This window comes from Ornithorhynchus anatinus, chromosome 10 (assembly GCF_004115215.2).
Source record: "Ornithorhynchus anatinus isolate Pmale09 chromosome 10, mOrnAna1.pri.v4, whole genome shotgun sequence".
Classification (NCBI taxonomy): Eukaryota; Metazoa; Chordata; class Mammalia; order Monotremata; family Ornithorhynchidae; genus Ornithorhynchus; species Ornithorhynchus anatinus.
The window spans coordinates 55636772-55656430 of NC_041737.1; the positions used below are offsets into that span (position 1 = coordinate 55636772).

A 19659-nucleotide genomic window follows, 5' to 3' on the forward strand; every position below is an offset into this window, starting at 1 on the left:
CCCACCGCTCAGTACCTTGCCTGGCAGTGCTTGGCACTTAGTAAGAACTCAACAAACACCATTGTAATTATTATATGGTAAGTGTTAAATACCATTAAAAAAACCCAAGCCCACCGCCCCTAGAAACCGTCTCCATGTTTTCCCTGTGAGGGGGCAGGGGATCCCAATCCAATCCATAGAACAGTGCTTGGCACATAAAAATAATAATAATTTTGGTATTTGTTAAGCGTTTACTATGTGCCAAGCACTGTTCTAACCGCTGGGTAGATACAATGTCATCAGGTTGGCCCATGTGGGGCTCATAGTGTGTGGCTCAGTGGAAAGAGCCTGGGCTTGGGAACCAGAAGTTATGGGTTCGAATCCAGGCTCTGCCATTTGTCAGCTGTGTGACTGTGGGCAAGTCACTTCACTTCTCTGTGCCTCTGTTCCCTCATCTGTAAAATGGGAATGAAGACTGTGAGCTCCACGTGGGACAACCTGATGACCCTGTATCTACCCCAGCGCTTAGAACAGTGCTCTGCACATAGTAAGCGCTTAACAAATACCAACATTATTATTATTATTATTAATCCCCATTTTCCAGATGAGGTCACTGAGGCCCAGTGAAGCGACTTGCCCAAAGTCGCACAGCTGATAAGTGGCGGCGCAGGGATTAGAACCCACGACCTCTGACTCCCAAGCCGTGCTCTTTCCACATCGTAGGCGCTTAGCAAATACTACTCTTATTATTATTTTTATTATTATATATTGGAGGCAATGGACCGTCGGGACCTGCATGCAAACGAATGTAAATTTATGTAAATGTATGTAAATGAGGACGCCGTGCTCTCCCGGAAGTGGGGCCTTGGGTACACGTGGTTGGGTCGGGGGTCGCGCCGGGGGGGAATCCGGAGCAACGAGGAGGAGGAGGAGGGAGCCCAGCTGGAGGACCCCGGAGCAACGGTAAGGCCTCCCCCGTCTTCATTCATTCAGACCTATTTATCGAGGGCTCACTGTGTGCAGAGCACTGTGCTAAACGCTTGGGAAGTACGATGCGGCCCTAGATAGAGACAATCTCTGCCCACAACGGCCTGACTGGCTCTGCGCCCCTCTGCCTGCCTCCCCCCCCAAGTCAGAGGTCAGCCTCTTGGCAGCTGTGTGACTTTGGGCAAGCCACTTCACTTCTCTGGGCCTCAGTGACCTCCTCTGGAAAATGGGGATTGAGACTGGGAGCCCCCTGTAATAAGAATAATGGTAATGTTGGTATTTGTCAAGCGCTTACTATGTGCAGAGCACCGGTCTAAGCGCTGGGGGAGATACAGGGTCGTCAGGTTGGCCCACGTGAGGCTCACAGTAAATGCCCATTTTACAGATGAGGTCAATGAGGCACAGAGAAGTGAAGCGACTCGCCCACAGTCACACAGCTGAAAAGTGGCAGAGGCGGGATTCGAACCCATGAACCCTGTGTTTAGCCCAACGCTTAGAATAGTGCTTGGCACCTAGTAAGCGCTTAACAAATACCAACAATATTATTATTATTATTATTATTATTAATTAAGACCATGGATTGACCGATTTACCTCTGACCGTCTCTGTGTCTCCATCTCTCTATCTCTCTGACCGTCTCTTCCTCTTGACCGTCTCTGTGTCGCCTCTCCAGTAATAATCACTGAATTTGTTCAACGTTTACTGTCTGCCAAGCACTGTACTAAGACTGGGTTAGATTCAAGATAATCTCTCTGCCCCTTTCAATCAATCGAATTCGTCGAGCCCTCACTGTGTGCAGAGCACTGTACTGAGCGCTTAGGGGAGCCCAAGACAGCAGAATTAGCAGCCACCCTCCCTGCCCACAACGAACTCTTGTCTCCGGTGGGCCTATCTCTGTCCCTCGTGTCTGTCTCTTCATCTCTGACCATTTCTGTGTCTCCCTCTCTCTAATAAAAATAATAATCACGTGGAATGTGTTCAGCATTTACTACGTGCCAAGCACTGTGCTAAAACGGGGATAAATTCAAAATAATCGCTCTGTCCCTCTTCCTGTATCTTTGTCTCCATCTCTCTGTCTCTCTGAATGTCTCGAACTCTATCTCCCGTCTCTGTAATTCACTCAGTCTCTCCGTCTCAACCTACGAATGTCTGTGTCTCCATCTCTCTGGGCCTCTGAATGTCTCTGTAACTCTATCTCCCGTCTCTGTAATTCACTGTCTCTCTGTCTCAACCTACGAATGTCTCTCTCCGTCTGTGTCTCCATCTCCCTGTCCCTCTGAATGTCTCTAACTCGATCTCCCGTCTCTGTAATTCACTCAGTCTCTCTGTCTCAACCTACGAATGTCTCTCTGTCCCCTCTGTGTCTCCATCTCCCTGTCCCTCTGAATGTCTCTGTAACTCTGTCCCCGTCTCTGTAATCCACTGTCTCTCTGTCTCAACCTACGAATGTCTCTCCGTCCCTCTCAATGTCTCTGTAACTCTCTCCCCCGTCTCTGTAATTCACTCCGTCTCTCAGGCTCCACCTACGAATGTCTCTCTGCCCTCTGTGTCTCCATCTCTCTGTGTCTCTGAATGTCTCTGTAACTTTGTCCCCATCTCTGTAATTCACTCACTCTGTCTCTCTATCTCAACCTACGAATGTCTCTCTGTCCCTCTGTGTCTCTGTAACTCACTCCGTCTCTCAATGTCAACCTACGAATGTCTCTCTGTCCCCCTGTGTCTCCATCTCCCTGTACCTCTGAATGTCTCTGTAACTCTGTCCCCCGTCTCTGTAATTCACTCTGTCTCCACCTCCGAATGTCTCTCTGTCCCTCTGTGTCTCCATCTCCCTGAATGTCTCTGTAACTCTATAATTCACTCCGTCTCTGTGTCAACCTGCGATTGCCTGTCTCTCCGTTCCTGTGTCTCCATCTCTCTGTCTCCCTGTCTCTGGCACCCTGTCCCCCGTCTCTGTACTATCCCTCCGTCTCTCCGTCTCAGCCTACGAATGTCTGTCTCTGTCCCTCCGCCTCTCCGTCTCTGTGGCCCTCGGAATGTCTCTGTCCCTCGTCGTCGATGGACTCGGTGCTATTTGCTGAGCGCGTCGAGGCGCGGAGCACTGTACTGAGCGGTTGGGAGAGCGGGAGGGGCAGACGGGTTCCTTGTCTGTGCGTCGGCCGGGGGGGGTCTGGGTCTCCTGTCCCTTCCAGCGGCGGTGCCCGGTTGGTGCCCGGTGGGTGCCCGGCCTGCCGGTGGGTGAGCGGGTCCCGCCCGGGTGAGTCACGGCGGGCCCGTCGTCGGCAGCCGGTCCGACTGGAAAGGCGAGCCGTTCTCCGGCCGGCCCCAGGGCACCGGGCCGGGACCCGGCACCGGGCACCGGGGGGGCGGGACCCCGGGCCGCCGCCCCCTCACTTGGCCTGGGGCTCCGCCGCCGCCGGACCGGGCACGGGAGGCCTCCCGGACCCCGCTGTCCTCCTCCCCCGGCTCGGGGTAAGGCGGCAAGGACGGGACGGGGGTGGGAAAGAAGGGACCGGGAAGGAGGGGAGGGGGTGGGAAAGAAGGCACCGGGAAAGAGGGGAAGGGGGAAGGAAAGAAGGGACCGAGAAGGAAGGAAGGAAGGGGGTAAGAAAGAAGGGACCGGGAAGGGGGGTAAGAAAGAAGGGACCAGGAAGGAGGGAAGGGGGTGGGAAAGAAGGGACTGGGAAGGAGGGAAGGGGGTGGGAAAGAAGGGACCGGGAAGGAGGGAAGGGGGTGGGAAAAAAGGGACCGGGAAGGAGGGGAGGGGGGTAGAAAAGAAGGAGCCGGGAAGGAGAGGGTGGGGTGGGAAAGAAGGGACCGGGAAGGAAGGGAGGGGGGTGGGGTAGAAAAGAAGGGATCGGGAAGGAGTAGAAGGGGTAGGAAAGAAGGGACCTGGAAGGAGGGGAGGGGGCTGGGGTAGGAAAGAAGGGACCTGGAAGGAGGGGAAGGGGTGGGAAAGAAGGGGCCGGGAAGGTAGGGGACGGGGGTGGGGTAGGAAAGAAGGGACCTGGAAAGGGGGGGTGGGGTAGGAAAGAAGGGATCGGGAAGGAGTAGAGGGGGTAGGAAAGAAGGGACCTGGAAGGAGTAGAGGGGGTAGGAAAGAAGAGACCTGGAAGGAGTAGAGGGGGTAGGAAAGAAAGGACAGGGAAGGAGGGGAGGGGGGTGGGGGTAGGAAAGAGGGGATCGGGAAGGAGTAGAGGGGGTAGGAAAGAAGGGACCTGGAAGGAGGAGAAGGGGTAGGAAGGGCGGGGGGCAAGAAGCGAGGGGGGAGGGGTAGGAAGAAGGAGCAGGGATAGAGAATGGTCTCACCTGTCCCTAGGACCAGCCGGGAAGGCAGAAGGAGGGGACGGGGCTTTCCTGCATCCTTTGCCCCCACACCCTCCCTGCACCCCCCTTTTCTCACACACACACACTCACCCTCTCTCACGTTCCCTTTCTCTTTCTGTTTCTCTTTCTTCCCCCACTCCCCAGCCCGGGCGACCCCCTCAGCAAGCCTTCCATTTCCCTCAGGTCCTGCGGTCTCCTCCCCTCCCCTCTGGGAAGGCTGGGATGGCGAGGGGGGCGGCGAGGGGGGGCCCAGCCCCCACCTGCAGCCGGCAACATGGTTTCTGCCCCTGCCCTGCCCGTGGGGAAGTGAGCAAAGAAAATATTTACAGAGTTGGAGGAACTATCCCGGAGCCGGAGCCTCGAGGAAAAGCCCTTCCCAAGGGCTCCGCCAGTTGCCCGGAGCCACTGGCCTGGATATAAGGGTCCCATGGAATTTGAGGGAATGGGTCTACTGAAATCAGGCAGCGGGTTAAAAAATAATCAGGCGGGGGCTCGAAGGGTTGGAGCCGGTGTGGGTTTGGAGGTGCTCCTGGGGGGAGGAGGGGATGAGGCGGCCAAAAGGAACGGTGGGACAGTCTTTTCCTGAGATGGGTGGGGTCTGAGGATCCCGTGTCATCAATCAGTCAACCCATGGTATTCACTGGGTGCTTACTGTGTGCAGAGAACTGTACTAAGCACTTGGGAGAGTCCAATATAACAATTCAGCACTGAGTTTGTTCCCATTTCTCCCGGTTTCCGCAGGCCTGGAATGTCTGAGGTGTAAACCCTCACCACCGAGGCGCTGATATGGACCAAACCCTGCCCCCGCCAGCAGGTAGGCAAGTCTCCTAGCATCCCCGGGGGGCCGGCCCAGTTCCGGGGGAGGCGGGGGGTCAAGAGCGTTGAGCCATTGGCCAATTAATCAATCGATGGTGTTTATTGAGCCGTGCTCTATACTGAGCACTTGGGAAAGTACGATATAACAGAGTTGGTAGACGCATTACCTGCCCACGACGAGCTTCCAGTCCTGGATGTTCTACCACCTCCAGGGCCCCACCTTGTCCCCCCCCCCCCCAAACGTCATCGAGGGTTTGTCATCCCTCCCTCCCGCCCCCCACCCCCGGCCCGACGGTAGCAAAAGAACTTGCCCCGCTGGGCCAAGGCACGTTTTCCACCCTTCTCGTTGGGAGGGTGGGTGGGTCGTTCCTGGGGGATGAGGGTCGGGGGTGGCCCGCGGGGGTGGTGGGGATAGACACCCCCTCACCCCCTGAGCGGAGCGGTGGCCAGCTAAGAAGCCACCAGGACAAAAAGCTTCAGTGTAGCTCAGGAGAGGTGGAGGAGGGTGTGGGTTCAAGGGAGGGAGGGAGGACAAGCCCTTACCGCCCGGGAAGTGGACAGATACGCGATTCCGTTGTTGGGGGGGGGAATTCGATTCATCCCACCCCTTGGATCCTCTTCTGCCAAGGAGGGAAAGAAGCTGGATTGCCTTGCCAGAAGGGAGCTGGGCCCGGGGGAGAGAGGGGATGGATGGCGAAGGGAAGAGGAGGGATGAGGGGCTCAGTCCTCCCCGCCACGGACAGGACCTCTGACCCCCATTTCCTCGCCCCTGCAGGAGGTGTCCTGCCCACCAGCCCTCTGGCCAAAGCGACGGACACCTCGTCCGGGGATGACACCGCCAACACAGCGGTCATCGCAGGTACAGAACCGATGGCACTGCCCCCTCGCCCCTCCCCGGGCGGGGACGACCCTCGGGGTCTCTTTCTGGGTGGGAACTTGAGGAGGTGGAGTTGGCTTGAACGGTTCTGGGGGAGGGGGGGAGTAGGGACCTTCCAACCCAGACCCGCCCCAGGCCCAAAAAATCCCATCGAGTGGGGTCGCGGGGGGGATGGTGAGGGCTGGGGAGAAGGGAGAAGCCCCCACTTTTCCAGGGGGGAGAAATGCCGAGATGCAAAGCCTTGATTCTTTTCTCCGGCCTCTCTTCCCCACCCTTTCTGACAGCAGGCCTCAAGGAGACCGGAGCGGGGGAGTTGAGGGAGGGGATGGGATTAATAGAAACCAGGCGGCAGGATGAATAGAAATTAGGCAGTGGGCTTTAATAGAAACCAGGCTGCCGAATAACGAGAATTTAGACAGGGAGCTGAATAGAAGTCAGGCAGCGGACTGGAAATTAAGATAGTGGGTCTAAAAGAAAGGGGCTCGTTCTTGCCCCTCCCCTCCATGTCTCAGGTCCCTGGGACTGTGGGGAGGCAGGCGGGACAGGGACTGTACTTGACCTTATTCACTTGGATCTACCCTAGTGCTTAGAACAGTGTTTGACACATAGAAAGCACTTCAATATTTTTTAAAAAGAGAGAGAAAGGCAAGGGAGTAGGTCAGAAGTCAGGAGAGAGAAGCAGTATGGTTTAGTGGAAAGAGCAGGCGCCTGGGAGTCAGAGGACCTGGGTTCCCATCCCGGCTCTGCCACACGTCTGCCGTGTGACCTCGGGAAAGTCACTCTGCCTCAGTGACCTCATCCGTAAAATGGGGATTAAGACTGAGACCGGGACCGCGTCCAATCCGATTACCTTGTATCTGCTCCAGTGCTCAGAACAGCGCTTGGCACATAGTAAGCCCCTCACGAATACCAGTTATTATCAGAGGGCGGGGGACCTTTGTCCGTGAAGGGGGCTGGCCGGCAAGGTCAGAGGCCTCGCGTCCTCCTTTCCAGTGGTCATCACCGTGGTGTTCGTCACCATGATCTCGGCGCTAGTGGTGATCATCATCTACCTGTACAAGAACAAGGGGACGTACGTCACCTACGAGGCCCCCGAGGAAGGTCCCACCGCCTCCGTGCAGATGGAGAGCAGCGGCCCCAAGGCGGGGAAGGAAGAGTATTTCATCTGACCTCCGACCTCCCGGACGCCGGATGGGACCGTGGACCCCGGGAGCCGTAGAGGGGTCGGGACGGCCACGGACCCTCTGAAAGGGAGTACCGGTCTCGGGGGGCGGGGGTCCGGCTGGAGACTTGAGACATTTGAGCGGCGGCCCCCGGGCGGGGAGCGCCGCAGTCTTCGGGGCGCGGGGAGAAGACGGAAGGGCGGACGGGGCCGGGGGGGGTCCCCACTCCGCCGCTGGTCCGCCGCCCGGTGACATCGCCCCCGACATTCCCAAACCACCCCCGGCCTAGTGACCCACCATTGCGGGGCTTCCCCTGCCTCCTGGCAGAAGGAGAAAGTCCAAGCCCTTGGGTGACGGGGACTGCTTTTAAACCGGTATCGTGGATCTACCCCAGCGCTCGGTCCTGCGTCTGGCACTTCGAAAGTGCCTAACAAATACCGGAAGCAACCCTGTCCTCATACGGTTATTAAATGGCTCCGTCTTCCCTAAGCTGGACCCTTTTTTCCTAGGCCCCGATTCCTCCTACTTTCAAAGATTTTATTTTTTTTTTGTTCCACATTTCCGGCTTCTCCTCGGCTTCTCCACACCCATAACTTGAGCCTGGGGAAAACGTACGTGGGTGTGGTTCCAACCGTCAGGCAGCAGCAACCCGGAGACCCCAAACTGTTTGGACGTTCCACTCCAGGTGGTAAATCCCGGGACCCCGCGTTGGCCTCCTCGATAACGGGTCCGCTCCACTGATGCTCGGAGTCCCCCGGGGCCTGTGGCTCGCCCGTCTCCCCCGCCATTTCGGTGTTCGATTTTCCATCCCTCCTGGAGAAGCAGGGTCGCTTTTCTGACGCTCCTTGAACTGGTGCCCACCGTTGGCCACATTTTCACCAGCATCAAATGATTTAATGAAAGCGACGTCCGGTTTGCCAGGCCGAAGAGCCAATCAGTCGATCGATTAATGGTGTTTTTTGAGCCCTCAATCTGAACAGAGCATTATATAAGTGTTGGGGAGAGTTGGTCCACAAACAAGTTCGGTGGAAGGAGTTGGAGAGCGTTCAGCAAAGCCTCTGCTTCTAATACAATGCCCCACCCACTGCAAGCCCTCAACAAAGAGAAGCAGCATGGCCCAATGGAAAGAGCCCGGGCCTGAGAGCCAGAAGGCCCCGAGTTCTAATCCCGCGGCCACCGCTTGTCAGCTCCGTGACCTCGGGCAAGTCGCAGCTTCCCCGGGCCTCAGTTACCTCATCAGTAAAATGAGGATTAAGACTGGGAGCCCCAACCTGATTACCCTGTATTGACGCCAGCGCTTAGAACAGTGCTTGGCACAGAGTAAGCGCTTAACAAATACCATAATTATTATTATTATTCACTTCTTCTGGAGCTCAAATTGCCTCCTCTGTACAATGGGAATGAGGACTGCGAGTCCCATCTGGGAGATGCACTTTGTTCAGCCCAATTAGCTGGCATTTACCCCAGTGCTTAGGACAGGGCCGGGCACGGGGTAAGTGCTTAACAAATTACCGATTTGTACATTCCAAGCGCTTAGTACAGTGCTCTGCACATAGTAAGTGCTCAATAAATACTGTTGAATGAATGAACGAACAAATACCATGAAAAAAAGAAATGGAGTGAAGGTAAAAGCAGGACTGAGCATGTGCAGGGCAGCGACTCCTTACTGTCACCTCCAACTTGACTCTAGTGACAGAAGGTCATGGGTTCTAATCCTGCCTCCGCCCCTTACCCGCTGTGGGACCTCGGGCAAGTCCCTTCACTTCTCTGCCTCAGTGACCTCATCTGTAAAATGGGGGTTAAGATCGTGAGCCCCACGTGGGATGACCTGATCGCCTTGTACCCCCCAGCACATAGTAAGTGCTTAACAAATACCTCATTATTATTATCAGAACAGTGCTAGACACATAGGAAGCACTTAAAAAATATCATGATGATGATTATTATTAATGGTGGGACTGAACACCACTACGGGGTCTGAGAACACAATCGTCCAAGTGCCCGCGGGGGGCACACATGGCTCAAGGGTTAACGACCAGGAGGATTCATTAAAAATAATAATATTAATTGCAGGATTTGTTAAGTGCTGTGTGCCAGGCACCGTACTAGACGCTGGGGTGGATACAGGCAAATTGGGTTGAACACGGTCCCGGTCCCGTGGGGCTCACAGTCTCCATCCCCGCTCTACAGCTGAGGTAACTGAGGCACAGAGACGAGACCCGCCCAAGGCCTCGCAGCAGCCGCAGGGTGGAGCCGGGATTAGAACCCGCGACCTTCTGACCCCCGGGCCCACCTAGGCCACCTTGCTCCTTCAGAAGCAACCAGAGGCTGACGGAGACTCCAAAACGCGGAGCCGAGGCCTTACACTCTGCACTCGCCGATCTGACGTCACCCGTGCCTCAAGGAGACGGGGAAGAGGCACGGCCTGCTGGAAAGAACCCAGGTTTGGGAGGCGGGACCTGGGTTCTAATTCCGCCTCCCGTCGCTTGCTTGCCACCTGAGCTGGGGCAAGTCACTTCATTTTTCCATGCCTGTTTTCTCAGCTGTTAAACGGCGTTTCAATACCCATTCTCCCTCTTAGACTGGGAGCCCCTCGTGAGACGAGGGCTCTGTCCCGCCTATTTATCCCGGGGCTTAGAATAATATCTGATACATAGGAAGCGCTTAACAAATACCATTCAGAAAAATAAGGAACTAGGCCCGAGGCTGAGGCCAAGAAGGGGCCGAGGCCAGAGTGGGCTGGAGAGCTGGGGGACGTCAACGGTGTTTACCGGTATTTATTTTTAGGGAAGCAGCGTGGCCTAGCAGATAGAGCACGGGCCGGGGAGTGAGAAGGTCATAGGTTCTAATCCCGGCTCTGGCACTCGTCTGCTGTACGACCTTGGGCCGGTCACTTCCCCGTGCCTCGGCTGCCTCGTCTGTAAAATGGGGATTGAACTGCGGGCCCCACGTGGGACAGGGACCGTATCCAACCCGATTTGCTTGGATCCGTATTATAGTGCCTGGCATATAGTAGGTACTTAAGAAATACCATAATTATTATTAGTAGTATTGAGAGCTTACTGTGCACAGGGCACTGTACTGAATGCTTGGGAGAGTACAGTACGACAGATTTCCCCGCCCATATCAAGCTGACAGTCTAGAGGGGGAGACGGACATTAATAGGAATAAATAATGGCTATAAACATAAGCACTGCGGGACTAACGGAGGGGGGAATAAAGGGAATAAATCTAAGAGGGAGGGCGGATCGCGGAGGAGGGGGAGGCAGCTGGGGGGGGCTCCGGGGCCCAAGCCGTCCAGCGTGGCTCAGTGGAAAGAGCCCGGGCTTGGGAGTCAGAGGCCATGGGTTCCCAGCTCAGCCACTTGGCAGCTGTGTGACTTCGGGTAAGTCACTTCACTTCTCTGTGCCTCAGTTAGCCCATCTGTAAAATGGGGATGAAGACTGTGAGCCCCACGGGGGACAACCTGATCACCTTGTATCCCCAGCGCTTAGAACAGTGCTTTGCACTTAGTAAGCGCTTAACAAATGCCATCGTTATTTTTAGGGTGGCCTCCCTGACCCCTCAACCTCCCACCAGCCCCCTCCTCCAGGAGGCCTTTCCCGACTAAGCCCTCCTTTCCTCTTCTCCCACTCCCTGCTGTGTCACCCTGACTCGCTCCCTTTATTCATCTCCCCCCCCCCCCCCCCCCCGTCCCAGCCCCGCACCACTTATGTCCAGGTCCGTCATTTATTGATCTCTATTCAAGTCCGTCTTCCCCTCTAGACTGTTAGGCTTATTGTGGGCATGGAATGTGTCTATTGTTTGATTGTCCTCTCCCAAGCGCTTAGTACAGTGCTCTGCACACACTGAGCGCTCGATAAATACAAACGAAGGAATGGTGAGGATCGTCCGTGACCCATTTGCGAGGGGAAGCCCCGTACGTCCCCTCCCTGGCTCCGAGTTGTCCGCAGAGACCCTTTCCCGGCTTGACCGCTTTTCGGCCAAGCGGTGTGACTTAGTGGATAGAGCCCAAGCCTGGGAGTCGGAAGGACCCGGGTTCTAATCCCGGCTCCGCCACATGTCTGCCGTGTGGCCTTGGACAAGCCATTTCACGTCTCCGTGCCTCGGTCACCTCATCCGTAAAAACGGGAATGGAGACTGGGAGTCCCATAAGGGGACAGGGACCGTGGCCAACCTGATTAACTTTTATCTACCCCAGCACTTAGAACGGTGCTTGGCTCCTAGTAAGCGCTTAACAAATACCGTAATCGTAATAATTACTATAAACTCCCGCCTGCTGCCTACGGCCTCCTTCCCGGGCTGGCTCCCGGCACCAGGCTGCCGGGTGGACGGGGGGGCGATCGCCGGACGATGGAAACGGGCCGGGCTAGAAATCCCTGGCTGCCGGAGGCTCGGTACGGTGCCTGGAACACGGTAAGCGCTTAACAAATACCATAACTGTGATGACGAACGATTAACTCGGGCACGTTATTCAAATCTTCAAAATAGTCTTTATTCTACATTTTTAGTATAAAAAATCCACAAGTTAAGTGCACCACAGTGTAGAGAGAGAGAAAGAGAGAGAGAGAGAGAGAGAGACATACAATGCTGAATTTCCCATAGCAGTATTGTACGGTCAAACACCACATATACAGAACGTACTGAAATTTGGATGAACTGAAACCTAACGCGGAAGATATCGTCGCCGGGTCCGACCGCGTCGACCAAAATTAAACCCCGAAAGAACGAGAGAGATGGAGAGTCCCTGAAATACGCTTCGCAACCCTGGATCGGGGACTGAGCAGGGCCCCGGACGTTTCAAGGGACCGCCCTCCCCGCCCCCCGACCCCCCCCACCCCCCACCCCGGACGGGTCACCCCCCGGGGCTCCGGACCCTCCCCCGCCGACCCCCCGCTTTTTAACCCTTCAGTTTACGGGTTCGGCGGGGGCTGGTGGCGAAGGCCCAGCTGTTCGTTGGCACCAAAGCTTAAGCTGAGGAAGTCCTGAGGGCAGATGAAGCCGGGGCTGTTTGGGGGTGGGGGGTGAGGAGAAGGGACGTCTCTTCCCTGGGCTCTCACCTCTTCCCGGGGCCGAGCGGGGGAGGACGACACCCAGAAGCGAATGCGGATTTTGGCGGGCTCTAGTCGGGGGCACGGGGAGGCGGGGGGTGCTCTCGGGGGCGGTCAGAGACTCTGAGGTGGCACGGTGGGGGTGCGATGTGTCTTGGGGGGAGGGTCTGACTGGCTTTGCCGTGCGAGGGGGAGGCGGCGGCAGGGTCGGGGGGGGGGGGAGAAGGTGGGACGGGGGGTGGCGGGAACCACTGCGGACTAGGAATCGGGCGTTGGGGAGGCGCGGGCCGGTTGGAGCGGAGTTTCATTGCTTCAAGGAGCAGAGTGGCGACGTACTCTCACGTCGGGGCTTGGGGCCAAAGCCCGCCTGGTGCCCGGGAGCCGACGGAGAAGCCGGGGGGGGGGAGGGGGGGGTGGCGTTTCCGCCCGCCTCCGCCGCCCCCAACCCCCGGGGCCCGCCGCTGGCGTGACAGCCGGATCCTCAGTCGGTCGGACGAAGTGCCCGAGCCCCCCCGCCCCCCCACCGGCCGAGCCTATCCCGCGACCTCCGGTTAATAGGACTAAAGCAGTTACAGTGTGAGAAGGGCGGGGGGGAGGGCGGGGAGGGGGCGGGAAGAGGGGCAGGGGGCCGTCGTTCCTTGCGCCGGGCCGCCGCCGCCCTCACCAGATGGTGTAGCCCCCGTCCGAGCCGCTCACGAAGAAGTTGCCCTTGCGCTGGGTGACCAGGACGTTGGCCCCCTGCATGACGGCCAGCTGGGCCGCGTTCGGGGGGCAGCCGGGGGGCGGAGGCTGGAAACGGAGAGCGAGGGGAAGGGGGTCAGTTGAGGGGGAACCGGGCACCGTCGGGGCGGGGAGGGGGCTTCGGGAGGTCGCCCCGGGGGAAGCCGCCCCGGCCCGGCCGGTCCCGGGGGGAGCCGCGGGACTGGAGACCCCGCCCCCCGCCCCACAGCACTTGTGTGTCTGCGTACGGATCTATATTTATATACGTTGATGCCCGTACACCTCTAATTGACGTATATTGACGTCGATATCGATAGCCACGTATACTGGATTGGGAAGCCGCGTGGCTTAGTGGGAAGGGCCCGGGCTCGGGAGTCCGAGGTCGTGGGTTCTAATCCCTCCTCCGCCACCGGTCGGCCGTGGGACTTTGGGCAAGTCACAACTTGGCTGAGCCTCACTGACCTCATCTGTACAATGGGGATGAGGACTGGGAGCCCCCCGTGGGACAACCTCGTATCTACCCCGGCGCTTAGAACGGTGCCGGGCACATACTAAGCGCTTGAATACCATCATCCTTCTCTTCATCAGGTCCGTCTCCCCTCACTTTAGACTGTGAGTCCATTGTGGGCAGGGATCGTCTCCCTTTATTGCTCTCTTGTACTTTCCAAGGACTTAGGACAGCGCTCTGCGCACAGTAAGCGCTCAGTAAATCCGATCGAATGAATGAGACGGGATCCCGGCGGGGGAGGGGGGCGGTCTCTGGGTACTCACGGGGATGCTCCCGGCCGAGGCGCCCGCTCCGAATCTCGCTCCGGCGTCGTACCCGCCGTCCACCAGCACCGTGGATCCCGGCGGGTACACGGGGCCCACCGGGTAATAGGCCATGGGCACCGAGGAGCCCAGGGGCCCGACGGCCACGGACTGGGCCATGGGGAGGTAGAGGGAGGCGCCGGGGTAGGCCGCCGACACGGTGGGGACGGGGGCGGCCCCCGGGTGCACGAAGCTCGGGCGGTACAGCTGCCGGGATGACAAAGAAGGTGCCACTTAGCGTCGAGGGAGGGGGGCTCGGCTTATCGCTCTGTCCCGCCGGCCGGGGCTCCCCGCCCCTGCAGCCGCGACTCCCCCCGCGGGGCCTGGCTACCTCGGGAGGGGTCGGGGGTGCCCGCAGGCCCGCAGAGGTGAGGTGACCTGCCCGGGGTTCACACGACGGGCCTCGAACTCAGGTCTTTGCTCGCTGGTCTCTGGGCCTTGCACTTCACCTGGTGGTTCCCTCACCCCCTCCAAGCCCACCCTTCTAGGACCGCGGAGACCCCCCGGTCCTGGAGAGGTAGGCACCGCCTCCAATGCCCACGGGTGTATTCTCTCCCAGTGCTCTGCGCACAGTGAACGCTCAATCAACACCATCTCTATACCACCGCCCCTTGCCCGAGTGTTCCGGAAAGCCAAGGCCAGGAATGACCGGAGGTCTAGTGCCAGGCCAATGGGCGGGTGCCACCCTGTGCCAGCGCTGACAATGCCAGCTTCTTGACGGACCAGCCCGGGCCCTCCCGGCCAGCTGGATGTTCTCTACGGTCCTCCAGAGCGGAAATTCCTTGTGGGCGGGGAACGTATCCTCCGACTCTCTTACGCTGGCCTGTCCTGAGCGCCGAGTACAGCGCTCCGCACACGGTAAGCGCTCCATAAACACCACTGACTGATGGGACGCGGATGCCCCTACGCGGGCCCCCGACCGACCCCGTTCTGGCCCCGACCCTCTGGAGCCAGGAGCTACCGGCCCCGTGAGGGAAAACCCAGCAGCGGGGGCACCATTAGCCGCCCCCCCGTCTCCCTGCGTCTCCCCCGACCCCCTTTCCCAAGCCCGGGCGAAGCGGGCGGCCGACCCGGACCCCCGGGGGACTCCCGCCCCGCGGCCGGGGTGAGGCGGCTCTACCTACCTCCGAGTAGGCAGGCGGGGCGTCGGTGTACGGCGGCGCTTGGGGGAGGTGCACGGTCTGGGGGTACACGGGGTTGCCGGGAGGCTGCACGGGGTACGTCGGCTGGGTCGGATACTGGCCTGAAAGACAGAAGGCGGTCGTGGCGGTCGGGGGTGGGGAGCTGGGCGAGCGGGGCCGGGATGAGCAGCAGCGTGGCCCAGTGGATAGAGCCCGGGCCAGGTGGGTTCTAATCCCGACTCCGCCGCTTGTCTGCTGTGTGACCCTGGGCAAGTCACCTCACTTCTCTGGGCCTCAGGGACCTCGTCTGTCAGATGGGGATGGAGACCGTGAGCCCCACGCGGGACAGGGTCTGTGACCAATCCGATTTGCTTGTATCCACGCCAGCGCTTAGTACAGGGCCTGGCACAGAGTAAGCACTTACCAAGGACCGTTCTTATGGGACCCAGGGCCCTTCTAACCCTTTCTCAGTTGAGTCCCAAGTGAGGGACCAACAAGGAAGCAGTGTGGCCTGGGGGGTAGAGCCCGGGGCTGGGAGTGCCACTGTGTGACCTTGGACAAGTCACTTTACTTCTCTAGGCTTCAGTGACCTCATTTATAACACGGGGATGAAGACTGCGAGCCCCGTGTGGGACGGGGACCATGATAACCTTGTATCTACCCAGCGTTTAGTACAGTACCTGGCACATAGTAAGCGTTTAAATAACACAATTATTATCATTATTATTATTATTATTATGGGGGAAAAGGAATTGCATGCATCCTCAGCATCATTCTGGTATCTAGCCTGGCCCTGGTCGCTACGGCTGGGAGTGGGGCAGTTTGGGGCAGAAGGGCTGGTCATTCAATCGTATTTATTAAGCACTTCCTATTCATTCATTCATTCGGTAGTATTTATTGAGCGCTTACTATGTGCAGAGCACTGTACTAAGCCCTTGGAATGAACAAGTCGGCAACACATAGAGACGGTCCCTGCCGTTTGACGGGCTTACGGTCTAATCGGGGCAGACGAGAACGATGGCGATAAATAGAGTGGAGGGGAACAACATCTCGTAAAAACAATGGCAACTAAATAGAACCAAGGCGATGTACATTTCATTAACAAAATAAATAGGGTAACGAAAATATATACAGTTGAGCGGCCGAGTACGGTGCTGAGGGGATGGGAAGGGAGAGGGGGAGAAGCGGAGGGAAATGGGGGGGAGATATGCAGAGCACTGTACTAAACGTTTGGGAAAATAGACTACAACAATAAACAGTGACACTCCTTGCCCAGAGTGAGCTCACAGTCTGGAGCTGTTTGTTGCCGAATTGTACTGCCCAAGTGTTTAGCACAGCGCTCTGCACCCAGTGAGTGCTCGATAAAAACGACCGAGTGCATGAATGGAGGGGGGGGGGGGTTGTGAGGGTGGTCACAGATGGAGGTGGGGGAGGAAAGGAGAGTGGGAAACCATGGGAGGTGGGGGTCCGAGCACTGAATAATAATAATGATAATGCTGGGGGGGGGACAGTTTTTTATTGCATGATGTTGATGAAGCGCTCACTACGTGGCAGGCATTGTACTCAACGTCGGGATAGATGCAGGCTAAATGGGGTTGGACAGATCTGCCGCTTGCCAGCTGTGTGACTTTGGGCAAGTCACTTAACTTCTCTGTGCCTCAGTTACCTCATCTGTAAAATGGGGAATTAAGACTGTGAGCCCCACGGGGGACAGAGTGATCACCTTGTATCCCCCCAGCGCTTAGAACAGTGCTTTGCTCATAGTAAGCGCTTAACAAATACCGCCATTATTATAGTCCCCCTCCTACATGGGGCTCACGGTCTTCATCCCCATTTCACAGACGAGGAAACTGAGGCCCAGAGACCCGAAGTACCTCAGTGCCCAAGGATCACCCAGCTGGTGAGTGGCGAAGCTGGGATTAATAATAATGTTGGTATTTGTTAAGCGCTTACTATGTGCAGAGCACTGTTCTAAGCCCTGGGGGAGATACAGGGTCAGCAGGTCCCACGTGAGGCTGACAATCTTCATCCCCATTTTACAGACGAGGGAACCGAGGCCCAGAGAAGTGAAGTGACTTTCCCACAGTCACACAGCTGACAGGTGGCAGGGTTCGAACCCATGACCTCTGACTCCCAAGCCCGGGCTCTCTTCCACTGAGCCGCGCTGCTTCGGGATTAGAACCCGGGTCCTTGTGACTCCCGGGCCCGACAGTTCTCCTGACAGATGGGATGGGGAGGGTGGGCGACAAACTATTTCGAGGTACTTCGGGGATCGAATTGGGCCTTCATCCTGACAGACAGTGCGTTCTGACCTTAGTCCAGTGATCTGCGCTCAGTAAGCGCTCAATAAATACGACCGACTGATGACCGTTATATTCATGTCTGTCTCCTGCTTTAGACTGTCAGCTGGGCAGGGAGCGAGTCTGCTAATTCTGTGGCGGTGTCCTCTCCCAAGCCCTTAGTATAATCATAATAACATCGCTAATAACGGTATTTGTTGTCTGTCTCCCCCTTTCAGACTGCGAGCCCGTCGTTGGGCCGGGATGGTCTCTACCGGTGGCCGAACTGTCCCTTCCGAGCGCTTAGTACGGTGCTCTGCACACCGTACGCGCTCGATGAACACGACTGAACGAACTAATGAATGAATCCGTTAAGCGCTTACTATGTGCCAAACATTCTTCTGAGCGCGGGGGTAGATGCAAAGTGATCGGGTCGCCCCATGTGGGGCTCGCGGTCTTCATCCCCGTTTTACAGATGAGGGAACTGAGGCAGAAAGGAGTGAGGTGACTTGCCCAAAGTCACAGGGCTACTAGGTGGCGGGGCTCTGCAAGGGCTCAGCGAAGACCATACCAGCGCTTTGAGCAGTGCCTGGCGCATAGTAAGCGCTTAACACATACCATCATCATCGTAAGCGCTCAATAAATACGACCGACTGAGAAGCAGCGTGGCCCGGCGGAAAGAGCCCGGGCTCGGCGGTCAGAGGTCATGGGTTCTAATCCCGCCTCCACCACCTGTCCGCTCTGTGACTTTGGGCAAGTCCCTTCACTTCTCTCTTCCTCAGTGTATGAAGGAGATGAAGAATGTGAGCCCTACGTGGGGCAACCTGATGACCTTCTGTCTCGCCCAGCGCTTAGAACAGTGCTCGGCACATAGTAAGCACTTAACAGATACCAACATTAAGACTATTATTATTTTCTGGGTAAAATGGGGATGAAGACTGTGAACCCCACGTGGGACAACCTGATCACCTTGTATCTACCCCAGCGCTTAGCAGAGTGAGAAGCAACGTGGTTTAGTGGCAAGAGCCCAGGCCTGGGAGGCAGGGGTCGTGGGTCATGGGTTCGAATCCTGGTTCTGCCACTTGTCAGCTGGGTGACTGTGGGCAAGTCACTTCTCTGGGCCTCAGTGACTTCATCTGTCAAATGGGGATGAAGACCGGGAGCCTCACGTGGGACCACCAGATGACCCTGTATCTCCCCCAGCGCTTAGAACAGCGCTCTGCACATAGTAAGCGCTTAACAAATACCAACATTATTATTACTGTATCTCCCCCAGCGCTTAGAACAGTGCTCTGCACATAGTAAGCACTTAAATACCCACGTTATTATCATTACTGTATCTCCCCCAGCGCTTAGAACAGTGCTCTGCACATAGTGAGCGCTTAACAAATACCAACATTATTATTATTGCATCTTCCCCAGCGCTTGGCACACAGTAAGCCCTTCCCAAATACCATCGGTATAATTATGAATAGCGCTTGGCACAGAGTAGGCGCTCAGGCAACGCCATCATCATCATTATTATTGTTATCATCGAGCGATCGCCCGCAGGGGGGCGCTGTTGGACAGGACTGGGAAGGCCGAGCCCCATAGGCTGCTCGCCCTAACAGGCGGGGGGGAGAGCCAATCAGAGGCCGGGAGAGGGCGCGGGGGGGCGGGGCCCGGCCAGCCGCAGCCGCAGAAGGCTTAAGTGGCCGGCAGGGGGCGAGCGAGGGACGAGGCGTCCGTCGCCGGGGGGACGGGGGGGGTCCCGCCCCCGCCGGCCGCCGATTGGCCGGCCGCCGGCCCCGCTCTGGCGCGCCATTGGCCGCCCGCGCCGCCCGTCACGCCGCGGGGCCTCGGCTCCGAACTGCGCCACGCAGGGCCGGGAGGCCGACGGCGGCCGAGGGGGCCGGGGGGGGGGGGGCGGGGTGCGGGGCGCCGGCGCGAGCCGCCCTGGGCCCCGCCCCCCGCGCGCGCGCGCGCCCGCCTCGCGCCCCGCACCGCGCCCCGCACCGCGCCCCGCACCTTTGCTGTTCATGGCGGCGGCGGCGGCGGCTGGTCCCGGTGGCGGTTGGCGCTGCCGACGGGAATTTTTTTCCCCCCCTCTCTTCCTGTTCCGAGTCACTTCCTCGTCACGTGGTACGCCGGGCGGCCGACGTCAGCCGACGCGCTGACGTCACGGGGGCCGCCGACGGAAGCCCCGCCCTCCGCCTCGGGCCCCCCCCCCCTCCCATTTGCTGACCGCCTGCTGGGGGCCAATAAATAATCACGCTGCTATTTGTTAAGCGCTTACGATGTGCAGAGCACTGATCTAGGCGCTGGGGGAGATAAATTGTAATAATAATGCTATTGTTTGTTAATGATAATAATAATGATAATAATGTTGGTATTTGTTAAGCGCTTATTAGGTGCAGAGCACTGTTCTAAGCGTTGGGGGAGATAAATTGTAATAATAATGCTATTGTTTGTTAATAATAATAATAATGTTGGTATTTGTTAAGCGCTTATTATGTGCAGAGCACTGTTCTAAGCGCTGGGGGAGGTGCAGTA

At 57.5% G+C, this 19659-nt stretch overlaps 2 protein-coding genes across 3 annotated transcripts; one reads left to right on the forward strand and one right to left on the reverse strand.

The window, feature by feature from the left end:
- The first annotated feature begins 829 nt into the window (after nt 1-829).
- On the forward strand, nt 830-7635 carry LOC100091798 (small cell adhesion glycoprotein). The gene is made up of 4 exons (XM_029073838.2): nt 830-942; nt 5032-5104; nt 5882-5965; nt 6977-7635. The coding sequence occupies exons 2-4, from the start codon at nt 5077-5079 to the stop codon at nt 7150-7152; spliced, it is 288 nt and encodes a 95-aa protein (XP_028929671.1). The 5' UTR covers nt 830-942; nt 5032-5076; the 3' UTR covers nt 7153-7635.
- Nucleotides 7636-11619: 3984 nt separating this feature from the next.
- Nucleotides 11620-19240, reverse strand: DAZAP2 (DAZ associated protein 2). 2 transcript variants are annotated; one of them, XM_039913304.1, is made up of 5 exons: nt 19135-19240; nt 14852-14970; nt 13689-13934; nt 12862-12986; nt 11620-11645 (listed from the first exon to the last, which is right to left on the reverse strand). In XM_039913304.1, coding segments are annotated over exons 1-5 (504 nt in total). In that variant the 5' UTR covers nt 19148-19240; the 3' UTR covers nt 11620-11644. The 2 variants fall into 2 exon arrangements, with proteins under 2 accessions (XP_039769238.1, XP_028929406.1); XM_029073573.2 differs by lacking the exon at nt 11620-11645 and having other exon boundaries at nt 11982-12986; nt 19135-19239.
- Between the last annotated feature and the right edge of the window lie 419 nt (nt 19241-19659).